The 14,140-nt window shown below is 52.6% G+C and overlaps 1 protein-coding gene across 2 annotated transcripts; it reads right to left on the minus strand.

Annotated features, from left to right (window-relative positions):
- Nucleotides 1-10,227: 10,227 nt before the first annotated feature.
- On the minus strand, nt 10,228-14,066 carry CCDC71 (coiled-coil domain containing 71). Of its 2 annotated transcripts, none has more exons than XM_005547104.5 (2): nt 14,002-14,066; nt 10,228-11,990 (listed from the first exon to the last, which is right to left on the minus strand). In XM_005547104.5, the coding sequence occupies exon 2, from the start codon at nt 11,936-11,938 to the stop codon at nt 10,508-10,510; it is 1,431 nt and encodes a 476-aa protein (XP_005547161.1). In that variant the 5' UTR covers nt 11,939-11,990; nt 14,002-14,066; the 3' UTR covers nt 10,228-10,507. The 2 variants fall into 2 exon arrangements, with proteins under 2 accessions (XP_005547161.1, XP_073888269.1); XM_074032168.1 differs by having other exon boundaries at nt 10,228-13,657.
- Nucleotides 14,067-14,140: the final 74 nt, after the last annotated feature.

A 14,140-nucleotide genomic window follows, 5' to 3' on the forward strand; every position in this document is an offset into this window, starting at 1 on the left:
GTGCAGGTGGCTCATGCCTGTAATCCCAGGACTCTGGGAGGCTGAGGCGGGCAGATCACCTGAGGTCAGGAGTTCAAGACCAGCCTGGCCAACGTGGTGAAACCCCCGTCTCTACTAAAAATACAAAAATAAAATAAAATATAAAATAAATAAAATAAAATAAAATAGCTGGGTGAGGTGGCCGGCACCTGTAATCCCAGCTACTCAGGAGGCTGAGGCAGAAGAATTGCTCGAACCTGGGAGGCAGAGGTTGCAGTGAGTCAACATTGCGCCATTGTACTCCAACCTGGGTGACAAGAGCAAAACTCCATCTCAAAAAATAAAATAAAATAAAATAAATAAAATCAAGGCCGGGCGCGGTGGCTCAAGCCTGTAATCTCAGCACTTTGGGAGGCCGAGACGGGCGGATCACGAGGTCAGGAGATCGAGACCATCCTGGCTAACACGGTGAAACCCCGTCTCTACTAAAAAATACAAAAAAAAACTAGCCGGGCGCGGTGGCGGGCGCCTGTAGTCCCAACTACTCGGGAGGCTGAGGCAGGAGAATGGCGTGAACCCGGGAGGCGGAGCGTGCAGTGAGCTGAGATCCGGCCACTGCACTCCAGCCTGGGCGGCAGAGCGAGACTCCGTCTCAAAAAAAATAAATAAATAAATAAAAATAAATAAATAAATAAATAAATGAATGAAATCGGCCGGGTGCAGTGGCTCACACCTGTAATCCCAGCACTTTGGGAGACCAAGGCAGGCAGATCACAAGATCAGGAGATGGAGACCATCCTGGCTAACACGGTGAAACCCTGTCTCTACTAAAAATACAAAAAAATTAGCCGGGCATGGTGGCAGGCACCTGTAGTCCCAGCTACTACTCAGGAGGCTGATGTAGGAGAATGGCGTGAACCCAGGAAGTGGAGCTTGCAGTGAGCCAAGATTGTGTCACTGCATTCCAGCCTGGGTGACAGAGCAAGACCTCATCTCAAAATAAATAAATAAAATAAAACAAAATAAAATTTATGTCTCTGAGCCAGGCGCAGTGGCTCACACCTGTAATCCCAGCACTTTGGGAGGCCGAGGCGGTCAGATCACCTGAGGTCAGGAGTTCAAGACCAGCCTGGCCAATATGGTGAAACCCCAACTCTACTAAAAATACAAAAATTAGGAGGGGGGCCCAGTGCAGTGGCTCATGACTGTAATCCCAACACTTTGGGAGGCCAAGTTGGGTGGATCATGAGGTCAGGAGATTCAGACCATCCTGGCTAACACGGTGAAACCCCACCTCTATTTAAAAAAAAAATTAGCCAGGTATGGTGGCATGTGCCTGTGGTCCCAGCTACTCAGGAGGCTGAGGCAGGAGAATCGCTTGAACCTGGGAGACAGAAGTTGTAGTGAGCTGAGATCACGTCACTGCACTCCAGCCTGGGTGACTGAGTGAGACTCCGTCTCAAAAAAAAAAAAAAAAAAAATTTAACTGGGTGTGGTGGTGTGCACCTGTAATCCCAGCTACTCAGGAAGCTGAGGCAGGAGAATTGCTTGAACCTGGGAGGTGCAGGTTGCAGAAAGCTGAGATTGCGCCATTGCACTCCAGCCTGGGCGACAAGAATAAGACTCCCTCTCAAAAAAAAAAAAAAAAAAAATTATGTCTCTGCCAGTTGTAGGGTGGAGCCCCTAGGACCTCACTAAATCCAGATGGATGAAGCTTCCCTCAGTCCTCCATACTCCCTTGGTCTACTACAGCCTGTGTCCTGGAGTAGCACCTTCCTGGATCAAAGCAGAAAGTCTGTACAGAACCACAACCCTGTGGAGAATGGGGAGGGGAGAAAAGGTGAGGTGATGCTGAAATGATCATGTGGTCCCAGAGATGCCTCCTTCCTTTTCTTTCTCTGCCTCCCTCCCTTCCTTTCTTTCTTCTCTTTCTTTTTTTTTTTTTTTTTTGGATAGACGCGCGCTCTGTCGCCCAGCCTGGAGTGCACTGGCGGGATCTCGGCTCAGTCCCGCCTCAGCCTCCTGAGTAGCTGGGAGTACAGGCACACGCCACCACGCTCAGCTAATTTTTGTATTTTTAGTAGGAATGGGATTTCAGCCGGGTACAGTGGTTCACACCTGTAATCCCAGCAGTTTGGGAGGCTGAGGCGGGACGATCACAATGTCAAGAGATCGAGACCATCCTGGGCAACATGGTCAAACCCCATCTCTACTAAAAATACAAAAATTAACCGGGCATGGTGGCATGTGCCTGTAGTCCCAGCTACTCGGTAGGCTGAGGCAGGAGAATCGCTTGAACCCAGGAGGTGGAGGTTGCAATGAGCCGAGATCGCGCCACTGCACTCCAGCCTGGTGACAGAGCAAGACTCCATCTCGAAGTCTCCAAAAAAAAAAAAAAAAAAAAAGGCCACGCGCTGTAGCTCATACCTGTAATCCCAGCACTCTGGGAGGCCGAGGTGGGCAGATCACCTGATGATGAGAGTTGGAGACCAAACTGACCAACAGGGAGAAACCCCATCTCTACTAAAAATACAAAATTAGCTGTGTGTGGTGGCGTATGCCTGTAATCCCAACTACTCAGGAGGCTAATGTAGGAGAATTGCTTGAACCCGGGAGGTGGAGGTTGCCGTGAGCTGAGATCCCACCATTGCACTCCAGCCTGAGCAATAAGAGAGAAACTCCATCTCAAAAAAAAAAAAAAAAAAAAAAGAAAAAAAAAAGAAAGAAAAGAAAATTTAAAAAAAAAAAAAAGGAAAGAAAGAAAAATAAATACCCAGATTAGTGCTCATGGCAGTGGCAGCCACAGAGGTGGGGGTGGGATATGCAGAGATTCACCACTGCAGAATACCTGAGGTCACTGCCCAGACCCTAGAACTCGGGCTGTAGGAGACAGTAGTTGGGTTGGGGAAGGCAGGAAGATCTGGACAGGAAGAGGAGGGGAGGGGCCTGAGAAGTGTTGTTTTTTTTTTTTTTTTTTTGAGACAGAGTCTGGCTCTGCCGCCCAGGCTGGAGTGCAATGGCCGGATCTCAGCTCACTGCAAGCTCCGCCTCCCGGGTTCACGCCATTCTCCTGCCTCAGCCTCCTGAGTAGCTGGAACTACAGGCGCCCGCCACCTCGCCCGGCTAATGTTTTGTATTTTTAGTAGAGACGGGGTTTCACCGTGTTAGCCAGGATGGTCTCGATCTCCTGACCTCGTGATCCACCCGTCTCGGCCTCCCAAAGTGCTGGGATTACAGGCTTGAGCCACCGTGCCCGGCCCCCTTCTACTTTTTAAAAAAAGTAATTGTAAAACATGGTCGAGCACTATAGCTCACGCCTGTAATTCCAGAATTTTGGGAGGCCAAAGTGGGCACATAACTTGAGCTCAGGAATTCAAGACTAGCCTGGGCAACATGGTGAAATCCTGTCTCCACAAAAAAATACAAAAATTAGGCCAGGCACAGTGGCTCACGCCTGTAATCCCAGCAATTTGGGAGGCCGAGGTGGGTGGATCACGAGGTCAGGAGATTGAGACCATCCCGGCTAACACGGTGAAACCTCATCTCTACTAAAAATACAAAAAATTTGCTGGGCATGGTGGCGGGCACCTGTACTCCCAGCTACTCAGGAGGCTGAGGCAGGAGAATGGCGTGAACCCAGGAGGCAGAGCTTGCAGTGAGCCAAGATTGAGCCACGGCACTGCAGCCTGGGCGACAGAGCAAGACTTCGTCTCAAAAAAAAGAAAAAAAAGGCCGGGCGCGGTGGCTCACGCCTGTAATCCCAGCACTTTGGGAGGCCGAGGCGGGCGGATCACAAGGTCAGGAGATGGAGACCACGGTGAAACCCCGTCTCTACTAAAAATACAAAAAATTAGCCGGGCGCGGTTGTGGGCGCCTGTAGTCCCAGCTACTCGGGAGGCTGAGGCAGGAGAATGGCGTGAACCCGGGAGGCGGAGCTTGCAGTGAGCCAAGATCGCACCACTGCACTCCAGCCTGGGCGACAGAGCGAGACTCTGTCTCAAAAAAAAAAAAAAAAAAAAAAAAAAAAAGGCCGGGGACTCACGCCTGTAATCCCAGCACACTTTGGGAGACCGAGGCAGGTGGATCACCTGAGGTCAGGAGTTCGAGACCAGCCTGGCCAACATAGTGAAACCCCGTCTCTACTAAAAATACAAAAAATTAGCTGGGCATGGTGGCGGGTGCCTGTAATCCCAGCTACTCTGGAGGCTGAGGCAGGAGAACTGCTTGAACCCAGGAGGCAGAGGTTGCAGTGAGCCAAGATTGCGCCACTGCACTCCAGCCTGGGCAACAAGAGGGAAACTACATCTCAAAAAAAAAAAAAAGAAAAAAAAAAGAGAAAAAAACTTAGCTGGGCCTAGCGGCATAGGCCGGTGGTCCCAGCTACTCAGGAGGCCGAGGTGAGAGGATCACTTGAGCCTGGGAGGCATAGATTGCAGTGGGCAGAGATGGTGCCACTGCACCCCAGCCTGGGCAACATAGTGAGACCCTGTCTCAAAAAAAAAAATTAATTGTATAACAGTCTCCGGCAGGTCCTTCAGAAGGTATCCAGAAGGCGGCACTGTTATCACAGATGATAGCTCCATGCATGTTACTGCTCCTAACGATCTTTTTCAGTGGGTCAAGATCTGGAGGTGGAAGACGGTGATACTGATGATCCTGATCCTATGTAAGCCTAGGCTAATGTCTGTGTTTGTGTCTTAGTTTTTAACAAAAAAGTTTAAAATATGAAAAAAAAATTTTTTTTAATAGAGAAAAGCTTATCAAATAGGGATATAAAGGAAATATTTTTGTACAGCTGTACACGTTTTAAGCCAAGTGTTATAAAAGCTGTAAAAAGTTGGCCGGGCGCGGTGGCTCAAGCCTGTAATCCCAGCACTTTGGGAGGCCGAGACGGGCGGATCACAAGGTCAGGAGATCGAGACCACCCTGGCTGACATGGTGAAACCCCGTCTCTACTAAAAATACAAAAAACTAGCCGGGCGAGGTGGCGGGCGCCTGTAGTCCCAGCTACTCCGGAGGCTGAGGCAGGAGAATGGCGTGAACCCGGGAGGCGGAGCTTGCAGTGAGCTGAGACCCGGCCACTGCACTCCAGCCTGGGCGACAGAGCGAGACTCCATCTCAAAAAAAAAAAAAAAAAAAAAAAAAAAAGCTGTAAAAAGTTAAAAGTCTGTAAGGTAAAAAAACTTCAGAAAACTAAGGTTACTACTGAAGAAGGAAAACATTTGTTTTTATATGTTTGGTATAGCCCATGTACAGTGTTTATAATCTACAGTAGTGTACAGTAGTATCCTAGGCTTTCACATTCACTCACCACTCCTCACTGACTCACCCAGAGCATCCTCCAGTCCCCCAAGTGCCATTCATGGTAAGTGCCCTAAACAGGTGTACCATTTCTCATCTTTTATACCATGTTTTTACTGTACCTTTTCTATGTTTAGATACACAAATACCATTGTGTTACAATTGCCTACAGTTTTCAGTACAGTCACATGCTGTACAGGTTTGTAGCCTAGGAGTAATAGGCTATACCAGATAGTCTAGAAGTGTAGTAGGCTATACCATGTAAGTACAGTCTAGATGTTTGCACAGCGATGAAACTGTGTAATGACACATTTCTCAGAATGTATCCCCATCATTTAACAATGCATGGTCACAGATGGATTATTTATCAACTGTCTTTCTGACTTGATGCCTGCTCCAAGAAGGCAGATACCTTTTCTGTCTGCTTCTCATCAAACACTGCCCAGAAGATGCCCGACAGAGCGTACAGCTCAATGGGTGCTTGTTATATGAACACATAGATAAAGGAATGGGTCCATGGCTCCTCTCCCTGCTCCACACCTTAGGTCCCTTACTAGGATACAGGAGGTCCTCTACCTCCTGTATCTTTCCTCTGCAGGCCTCCCCTCTTTTCTCATCTGAGGTGAAAACAGCAGCAGCTTGCAGACCTACCACGAGGGCTCAGGGTGAGCAGCTGGTAATAACTGCAGTTAAGGGGGGCAGGGAGTGCCCAGTGGGTGTAGAGAAAAAACTAGTTCGGCGTTTGTCCTGCTCTGGTACCCTCTTGGCCTGATTCTGGGCTCTCCTACTAGGTTATTGTTATGTGGCTCTCTTATCCTTTAACAAAAGACTTCTTTGTAAGGAAGGTGTTACATCCAGAGATGCCCTGGTGCCACCTAGAGGCAGCTGCAGGGACAAAGGGCAGAGGTCAGGGTCATGAATGGAGTTGGAGGAGCAATGACAGGTAGACCATGACAGGGACAATGAGAAGGGCCCACAAAGTGAAGAGTTATAAGGGGCAGTGATAGGAGTGGAGATGGGGGACAGGTATGAGGAAATGAGGAACGATGATTGGGCCTCACAAAGGGATTCAATAATGGGGCAGAGACGGGAGAAATGGAAACTGTTCCCCATGCCAGTCCCTATACACTGGATACAAGTATGGGGAACAGTGATGGGGCATAAATGGGAGGCCACAAAAAGGACCATGAGGGGGCAGGGCTGGGGAATGGCCCTGGGAGACTGCGCTTGCCTACTTGCCCTGTCCCACCAGTGCCCACTCCAGGCAGGGCCTCTTTCCCCCAGTATCTACAAGCTCTGCCCTGACACACAAAGGATACAGGACTGCTGGGGATGATTACCCTGAATCTCAGGGTTGTTTGGGTCCTCTACTGGAATGGCTGGGTCCAGAACTTTGAAAATTACCTGGGAGAAAGAAGCAGGTTTGAGCCTCTTATTTCACCCCAGGGCCCAACCCCCCTTTCTCTGGGCCTGACCTTGCCCTCAGTGGAAGGCTGGATGTCTGAGTAATGCTGGTCACAGACAAGGTCACTGACTCTGTGGCTAGGGGCAGGAGGGATCCCAAGAAAGAGGCTTGGGCAGTTGTAGACAAAATATCTGTACATGTGCCAGGAGGGGCATGGTCCACTGAGTGCTCAAGGAGCACAGCTGCCAGGTGGAATGTCTGGGGAGTCGCCAGGGACAAGCATCACTGGTGGCCATCAAGTAGGGAAGCACAGGGTCAGCACTTGCTAAGCAAGCCTTCAGGATGGGGCACTGGGTCACTGGGAAAGTCTTGAGGTGGGTGAAGTAGAAGGCACCCTCTAGGTCCAGCTGGATGGTGATGTTTTCTTTCTTTTTTTTTTTTTTTTTGAGACGGAGTCTCGCTCTGCCGCCCAGGCTGGAGTACAGTGGCCGGATCTCAGCTCACTGCAAGCTCCGCCTCCCAGGTTGACGCCATTCTCCTGCCTCAGCCTCCCGAGTAGCTGGGACTACAGGCGCCCGCCACCTCGCCCGGCTAGTTTTTTGTATTTTTAGTAGAGACGGGGTTTCACCATGTTAGCCAGGATGGTCTCGATCTCCTGACCTCGTGATGCACCCGTCTCGGCCTCCCAAAGTGCTGGGATCACAGGCTTGAGCCACCACGCCTGGCCGTTTTCTTTCTTTCTTTTTTTGAGATAGAGTCTTGCTCTGTTACCCAGGCTGGAGTGCAGTGGTGCGATCTTGGTTCACTGGAACCTCCACCTCCCAGGTTCAAGAGATTCTCCTGCCTCAGCCTTCTGAGTAGCTGGGACTACAGGTGTGTGCCAGCACGCCTGATAATTTTTTGTAATTTTTTTTTTCAGACAAGAGTCTCACTCTGTCGCCCACGCTGGAATGCAGTGGTGCGATCTCGGCTCACTGCAAGCTCTGCCTCCCAGGTTCACGCCATCCTCCTGCCTCAGCCTCCTGAGTAGCTGGGACTACAGGTGCACGCTGCCACACCTGGCTAATTTTTTGTATTTTTAGTAGAGACCAGGTTTCACCATATTAGCCAGGATAGTCTCGATCTCCTGACCTCGTCATCCGCCCACCTTGGCCTCCTGAAGTGCTGGGATTACAAGCGTGAGCCACTGCTCCCGGCCTTGATGGTGACTTTTTTTGTTTTTTTTGAGATGGAGTCTTGCTCTGTTGCCCAGGCTGGAGTGCAGAGGAATGATCTCGGCTCACTGCAACCTCCGCTTCCCGGGTTCATGCCATTCTCCTGCCTCAGCCACCTGAGTAGCTGGGACTACAGGCACCTGCCAGCACGCCCAGCTGATTTTTTGTATTTTTAGTACAGACGGGGTTTCACCCTGTTAGCTAGGATGGTCTTGATCTCCTGACCTCATGATCCACCCGCCTTGGCCTCCCAAAGTGCTGGGATTAAAGGCATGAGCCACTGCGTCCAGCTGATGGTGACATTTTCGACACCTGCAGCCATAGGGCTAGTGACCAGGCCCTGATCCCCACACCTCCACACATGGGCACACTGCACTGTCACTACTCTCTGCCTGCCAGGTCTTGTTGCCACCATGGCCACTACGGGAGATTACGTTCTTAATGTCATGGCCTCCCTGGTCGCAAGAGTCACAGAGGTAATTCTGAGTCCTGGGTTAGGACTCAAGGAAACTGACTAGACAGCTTAATGATCAGACCTCTACTCTAAAATTTCACAGCACAGGTTTCTCCTTCTAGCTCCCAGCAATGACCCAGACCCCCAACAGGGCTGAACCAGCCCAGGACACCCAAAGAAATCAGTCTCCAGAGCCCTCACCTGCAGGTGACTGCCAATGAAGTAGGGCTCGAGGCCTATTGGATGAAGTTCGAAGACTCTGGCTCTGGCCCCAGTCAACAACCAGGATGCTGATGCAGCCAGGTCGGGAAAGGATATCTGGCACTCCATAGGAAACTGCTCTAGGAGCCTGGACTAGCAGGGGCAGGGTCTGACCAGAGATCCCAGGAATACCCAGCCCCCTCCACCCCACCCCACAGGGAACCTTGATTTCTTTTCTTTTTTTTTTTTTTTTTGAGACAGTCTCACTCTGTCGCCCAGCCTGGAGTGCAGCGGCGAGATCTCAGCTCATTGCAAACTCCACTTTCCAGGTTCAAGTGACCTTCCAGCCTCAGCCTCCCAAGTAGCTGGGACTATAGGCGTGCACCACCACGCCCAGCTAATTTTTGTATTTTTAGTAGAGACGGGGTTTCACCATGTTGGCCAGGCTGGTCTCAAACTCCTAACCTCAACTGACCCACCTGCCTTGGCCTCCCAAAGTGCTGGGATTACACGCGTGAGCCCCAAGCTAGGCTGCCCTTGAGGAGCTGAGTGTGGCTCTCAGGTCATTCCCCATATTCACATCATGAATGAAAAGAGTTGTCAGAGGCAAGTAGCACGCAGGGTAGTGGGGCAATAGCACAGCTGGGAGCAAGGTCCCAGAGCTTGGAAAACCAAGGGAGGACACACCCAGGGGAAGCATGCCACAAGACGCAGAAGGGGCAGGAGGGCACCAAGAAGCACAGAGCTCCTCCAAAGGTCCATCACCCAGGGCAGCTGGCAGGTTGTGGGGCCCAAACCCAGAAACAGAAACCATCTGATTCTCACTCAAATGATGTCCCTAACCCAGGGAGGGGAAATGTGTACCCCTCCCTGCCCACTCCAGGCACTGCCATTCAGCCTGGGCAGCCAGCGATGGACTACAGATGGGCAGGACAGTTACCTCCTTCAGGTCCCAGGACCCAGCCCCCTCTCTAAAAAGCAGGAAGGGTGACAATGTATTTTAACATATGGACCATGTTGGAGGGCATGATGAGGCTGGACCTAGGAATAGAGAAAGCTCTTCAAATCCAGACAGAAAGCACTGCTGATGAGGCAGTCATGGAAAACCTCACCCAACCAAGGAGAAAATTATTTGGTCATTGAGGGCAACCTCTGTGGTCCTGACTCAACCACCAGTACCTTGCCACCAATCAAAGTTCAGGATAGTTACTCTCTCCCAGGAGACCAGAGAGGGAGAAGCACCTCAACCCCTTTGGGCCTGGTCCCAAACCAGAAAAGCCCAGGCTAAGCCCCAAGATTTTAGCCAGGCTGTCTGTTTGGTCCCTAGGGAGAAGTACCACAAAGGCTCCATTCCAGGACCTAAAAACCCACTAGCTGCAAGGTTCCCCATGGAACCTACTGTCCTACACAGGGCCTGTCTGGATCACAAACCAGAGCAGCCTCAAAGGGAAATGTCTCATTTCATAGTGGCTCTGCTCCTGTCTTCAGGGGATGCCTCTCAGACACCCACAGAAGCCAATTTCCCCTCATGTCTCCAAAGGGGCCCAGGAGCTGCCTCCTCCCACAACCCCCAGAAATAGGCATACCTATTTCTGGGACCTTTTTCCCTATACCTTCAAGCTGGCCTGCCAGCAGCCACACATACAAAAAAGACCATGGAGGGTGGGCAGGGAGACTGGAAGGTGGAAAGGTATAAAACGTGATAGATGGAACAGTAGACATACAACTTGAATAACAAGTCACAGTGCATCGCGCCATGAAAACACCCCTCCCACCCACCCACCCCACCCTAACCCACCCCCTCCAGTTTCTGAAAGGAGGCTGGTGGTCACAAGGGCCCTAGAGAGGTACCCGGAGTCCTCAAGATTGTGGAGTCCACGGGCATAGCACACTGTACCACTGGCCACACAGACAGCTGGGCTCAGTTTCCCCAAACATTGCCGTGTGAAGGAATCAGACTGCTGAATGTGGCAGCAATGGCTGGAGCCGTATCTCAGGTGACAGGTTCACGCGGAGAATCCGCTGAGCCCGCTGCCGCACCTCATCATCGGAGGACCGCCTATCTACCTTTATGGCACGGAACTTGAGCAGCTTTGCTGTTCCAGGCCCTAGCCATGCCTTAGGAGATCGGGGCCCAAGCCGTGTTCTCTTCTTGGGAGGAAGATCTTTTGCCTCCTCAGCCCTTTTCCTCTTCTGCCCAACAGTCTCAGGGCGGTATTTCTGGCCCTTCCTTGTAGTTCTGGTCTTAGCAGACCCCTTTGGCCTGCCCCTGCCCCTGGGCTGGGTCCGAGCCACCTTGGCCTTGGCCCGTACTGCCTTGGCTTTAGTCTTGGCCTTGGCCCGTGCTGCCATGACTTTGGCCTTGGCCTTGACCCGTGCTGCCTTGGCTTTGGCCTTGGCCTTGACCCGGGCTGCCTTGGCCCTGGCCCGGGCTGCCTTGGCCTTGGCCCTGGCCCGGGCCTTAGCAGCCTTGGCCTGTGTTCGAGCCACCCTGGCTTGGGAACGAGCAGCTTTGGCCAGTGTTCGAGCTACCTTGGCCTGGGCTGCTTTGGTGCCCAGGGCAGAGCCCCCTTTCATTCGCCGGACACTGGGGGACCCAGTGGCTCTGTTGGTTTTGCTCTGGTGCCCAGAGCCTCGTCGGGGTCCAGCCCCAGGGCCTTTGCGAGTCAGACACTTGGAGCCCTTGCTTGTGGTTTTTCTGGGAGCTTTGGGCCGGGGGTTCCCTGGACCCTTCCCTGAACTTTTCCGCAGTTTCAGAGGAGAGTCTGCAAGTGAGAGATGCAGTGACTGTGCCTTGTGCTTGGCACCCAAGCAGGGCATTGTAGTCTTGAGTGGAACCAGGGCCTCAAGGACAACAGAGAGCCGCATGGCAGGGTAGACACCTGGATAAAGGTGGGTGGGGAAGCCCACTGCTGCGCCCCGGGCATGGCTGGCACTTGATTGCTTCAGAGAGCTCAGCAGCAGGTTGGTGGTAGCATGCTTGGCAAGGGCTGGTGTGGACGCTTTAGCCAGCCTACCAGATAGTGGCATGGGAAGCAGTGTGGCCCGACCTGCGGGCAACCGCATGGCAGTTCGGGGAGCACTGGCTGGAGGTGATGTGGCAGTTGGGTTAGGGGCACGAGCTTGCAGTTTCGTCTGGCTTGGGGGATTAGCTGTGCATGAACTATAGCCATAGACATCACCACTGCGCAGGATGGTAGGTTGGAAGCCATCATCTCGCAGGCCCTGCAGGAAGGCCACAAGCTGGGCCTCTGTGGCACTGAGATCCTGGCTCATGGGGTTAAAGACAAGCAGCGCCTCTTCCAGGGCCTTCTTCCCAGCCGTGGAGATGCGCGACCAGGAGTGCACAGCTTTTTCCTCCACATGCTGAACCACCACACTCATGGCATTAGGCACTGCAGATCTGCCTGGGTATCCACAAACCAGCGCTTGGCACCTCCAAGACAAGAGGAAAAGAGTCAATAAGAATGGCACTAAGACAAGGGGCCAGAACACATAGACAGGTCAATCAGTGCCCCAATCTCCATGACACTGAGGAATCTGGCCAGAGTGAGACACTTCCTGGTGTAAAACACTGGTCTCCTGACCCTCTACCATGCTGGGGTGGGAGGAGAGGGTAAGGGTCAGGGAGCTTCTTCAAGATACACACTCAGAAACACCTCAGAGCCATCCAACCTGCTGCCGGGTCCCTGAAAAGATTTGAGCCTGGTACATTTTAATTCAACTCTGTATTTTCCGAGGCCAGAAACCTAGAATTACTCAGCTCTGGGAATACAGGCAATATCCCTGTCCTCAAGGAACCCAGGCTAGAAGGCAAGAAAAATACACCATTAAGATTCTTGGGAGTGAATGCTGGCACTCAGCTCAGTTTGCCAATGGGTCAGGAAAGGATTCCTGAGTGAGTTAATACCTAGCTAGGATATGATGAATGAAAAAGGATCAGATGGAAATGGAGCAAAAAGGGGAATAGCTAAAGCAATGGCTCCAAAGTGAGAAAGAGTTAAGGCATACTTGGTGTGGGATCTGGGATCTAGGTGAAAAAACAGGCGAGGATAGAACAACAAAGAACCTTGAATGTTAGCCAAAGGGCCCAGACTTACACCCACTGCCCATGCCCATCTGTTTCTCCAGCTGCTGCTGTTCATGTGTGGAGCTGGACTGGGGTGGGGGAATCTCCCTGCCCACCAGAAGTTCTGTTTTCAGTCTCCAGACAGGGTACTCAGCAACCCATTTTCTAGCTCCAGAGGCATGGAGACCAAATCCAGGGAAAGAGTCGGATTTTTCTTCAACAGAAACTAGAAAGCTGACGAGTAGCAGGTGCCAATGACATCTCCCTAGGCAACCAGGCAGACCGGGGACCAGGCAGCCAGACCAAGAACCCAAGGTTTAAGGACAATGGGAGCCAAAGGCTGCAAGTAGGATGGTGAGTCAAGGGGACATTCGCGGTATGAACTGTCCTACCTAAGACTTGGAGGGCCACAGACCTCAGTACAGCCCAGATGGAGGTGACTGAGAACATCCAACTAGTTCCAGACTTCTTTAAGAAGCTGTGGCCATCAATCATAACATCTAATACCCAACCTAACACTGAGGGCTCCCAGAAGCAGGAGGCAGCTCCCCAGCTGCACCAGAGCATTAAAAGATCAGCCAGGATCAGGCAGGTCCCTCCGGCCATGAGGCCCTTGGGTGTAGTTTCTTCCCACCGCTCTAATGCAGCAGATGAAGTCTTCAGAATACCCTGGAGGAAATGCCCTGGGGCTCTTTGTTTGGAAACATTCTTGGATCCTCAGGTGTCTTGGGCACTTCCCCACCCCAGAGACCGTTCTCCAAGCACAATCCTTGCACATGACTTTAGTTCTTTATTAATATTTTTTGAGGGGATGTAGTTCCCAGAGCTGTGAACTGTAGAAGAGAGAGGGACCTATTTCCCATCCTCACACGCTCCCCGACGCAAATATTTGGGGTGACCTGGGGGATCTTCCACGCAGGTTAGGCTGGGCTCTTGGGAGGGGTTTTCTGGGCTTTCGAGAAGCTTCGGAAACAGAGGCTGCTGCCCGGCTCCCGACTTCCCTTCACACGTGCCCCCGGGGGAGGCAGGAGAAGCTGACGGAAGATAGGGGGTGAGAGAGTGAGAGAGGCGCCATACAGGCGGAACGGGGGAGGGGGCAGATCGGGGCCCTCAGGCTGGGAGTGCGCGTCCTTAGGGCCCAAGCCGTGAGGCGGGGGTCACTGAGGCAGCGAAATGTACAGGGTGAACGATGCTAGCCCGACCGGGACCGCGCAGCCCCAGGGTGGGGTCGCTGGGCGCGGGGTGGGGGTGGGGTGGGGGGTCTCGGCCAGGCCGGCGGAGGACGCGGGTCCGGGAAGAGTCGGCCGCTTGCCCGTCCGCCCTGCCGCCTCGCGGGCTACCCCTCCGCGGCGCGGCTAGGCCCGCGGCTCCAACCTACCGGCGCCGCCGCGGGGACCCAAGACGCGCCTCTGCGCCGCCTCCGCTGCTCCAACATGGCCGCCCGCTGCGCGCCGGAAGTGTACTGCGCTTCCGCTTCCGGGACCCAGCCCGCCCTAATGACCCTTGACCCCCGAGAC

This window comes from Macaca fascicularis, chromosome 2, assembly GCF_037993035.2.
Source record: "Macaca fascicularis isolate 582-1 chromosome 2, T2T-MFA8v1.1".
Taxonomy (NCBI): Eukaryota; Metazoa; Chordata; class Mammalia; order Primates; family Cercopithecidae; genus Macaca; species Macaca fascicularis.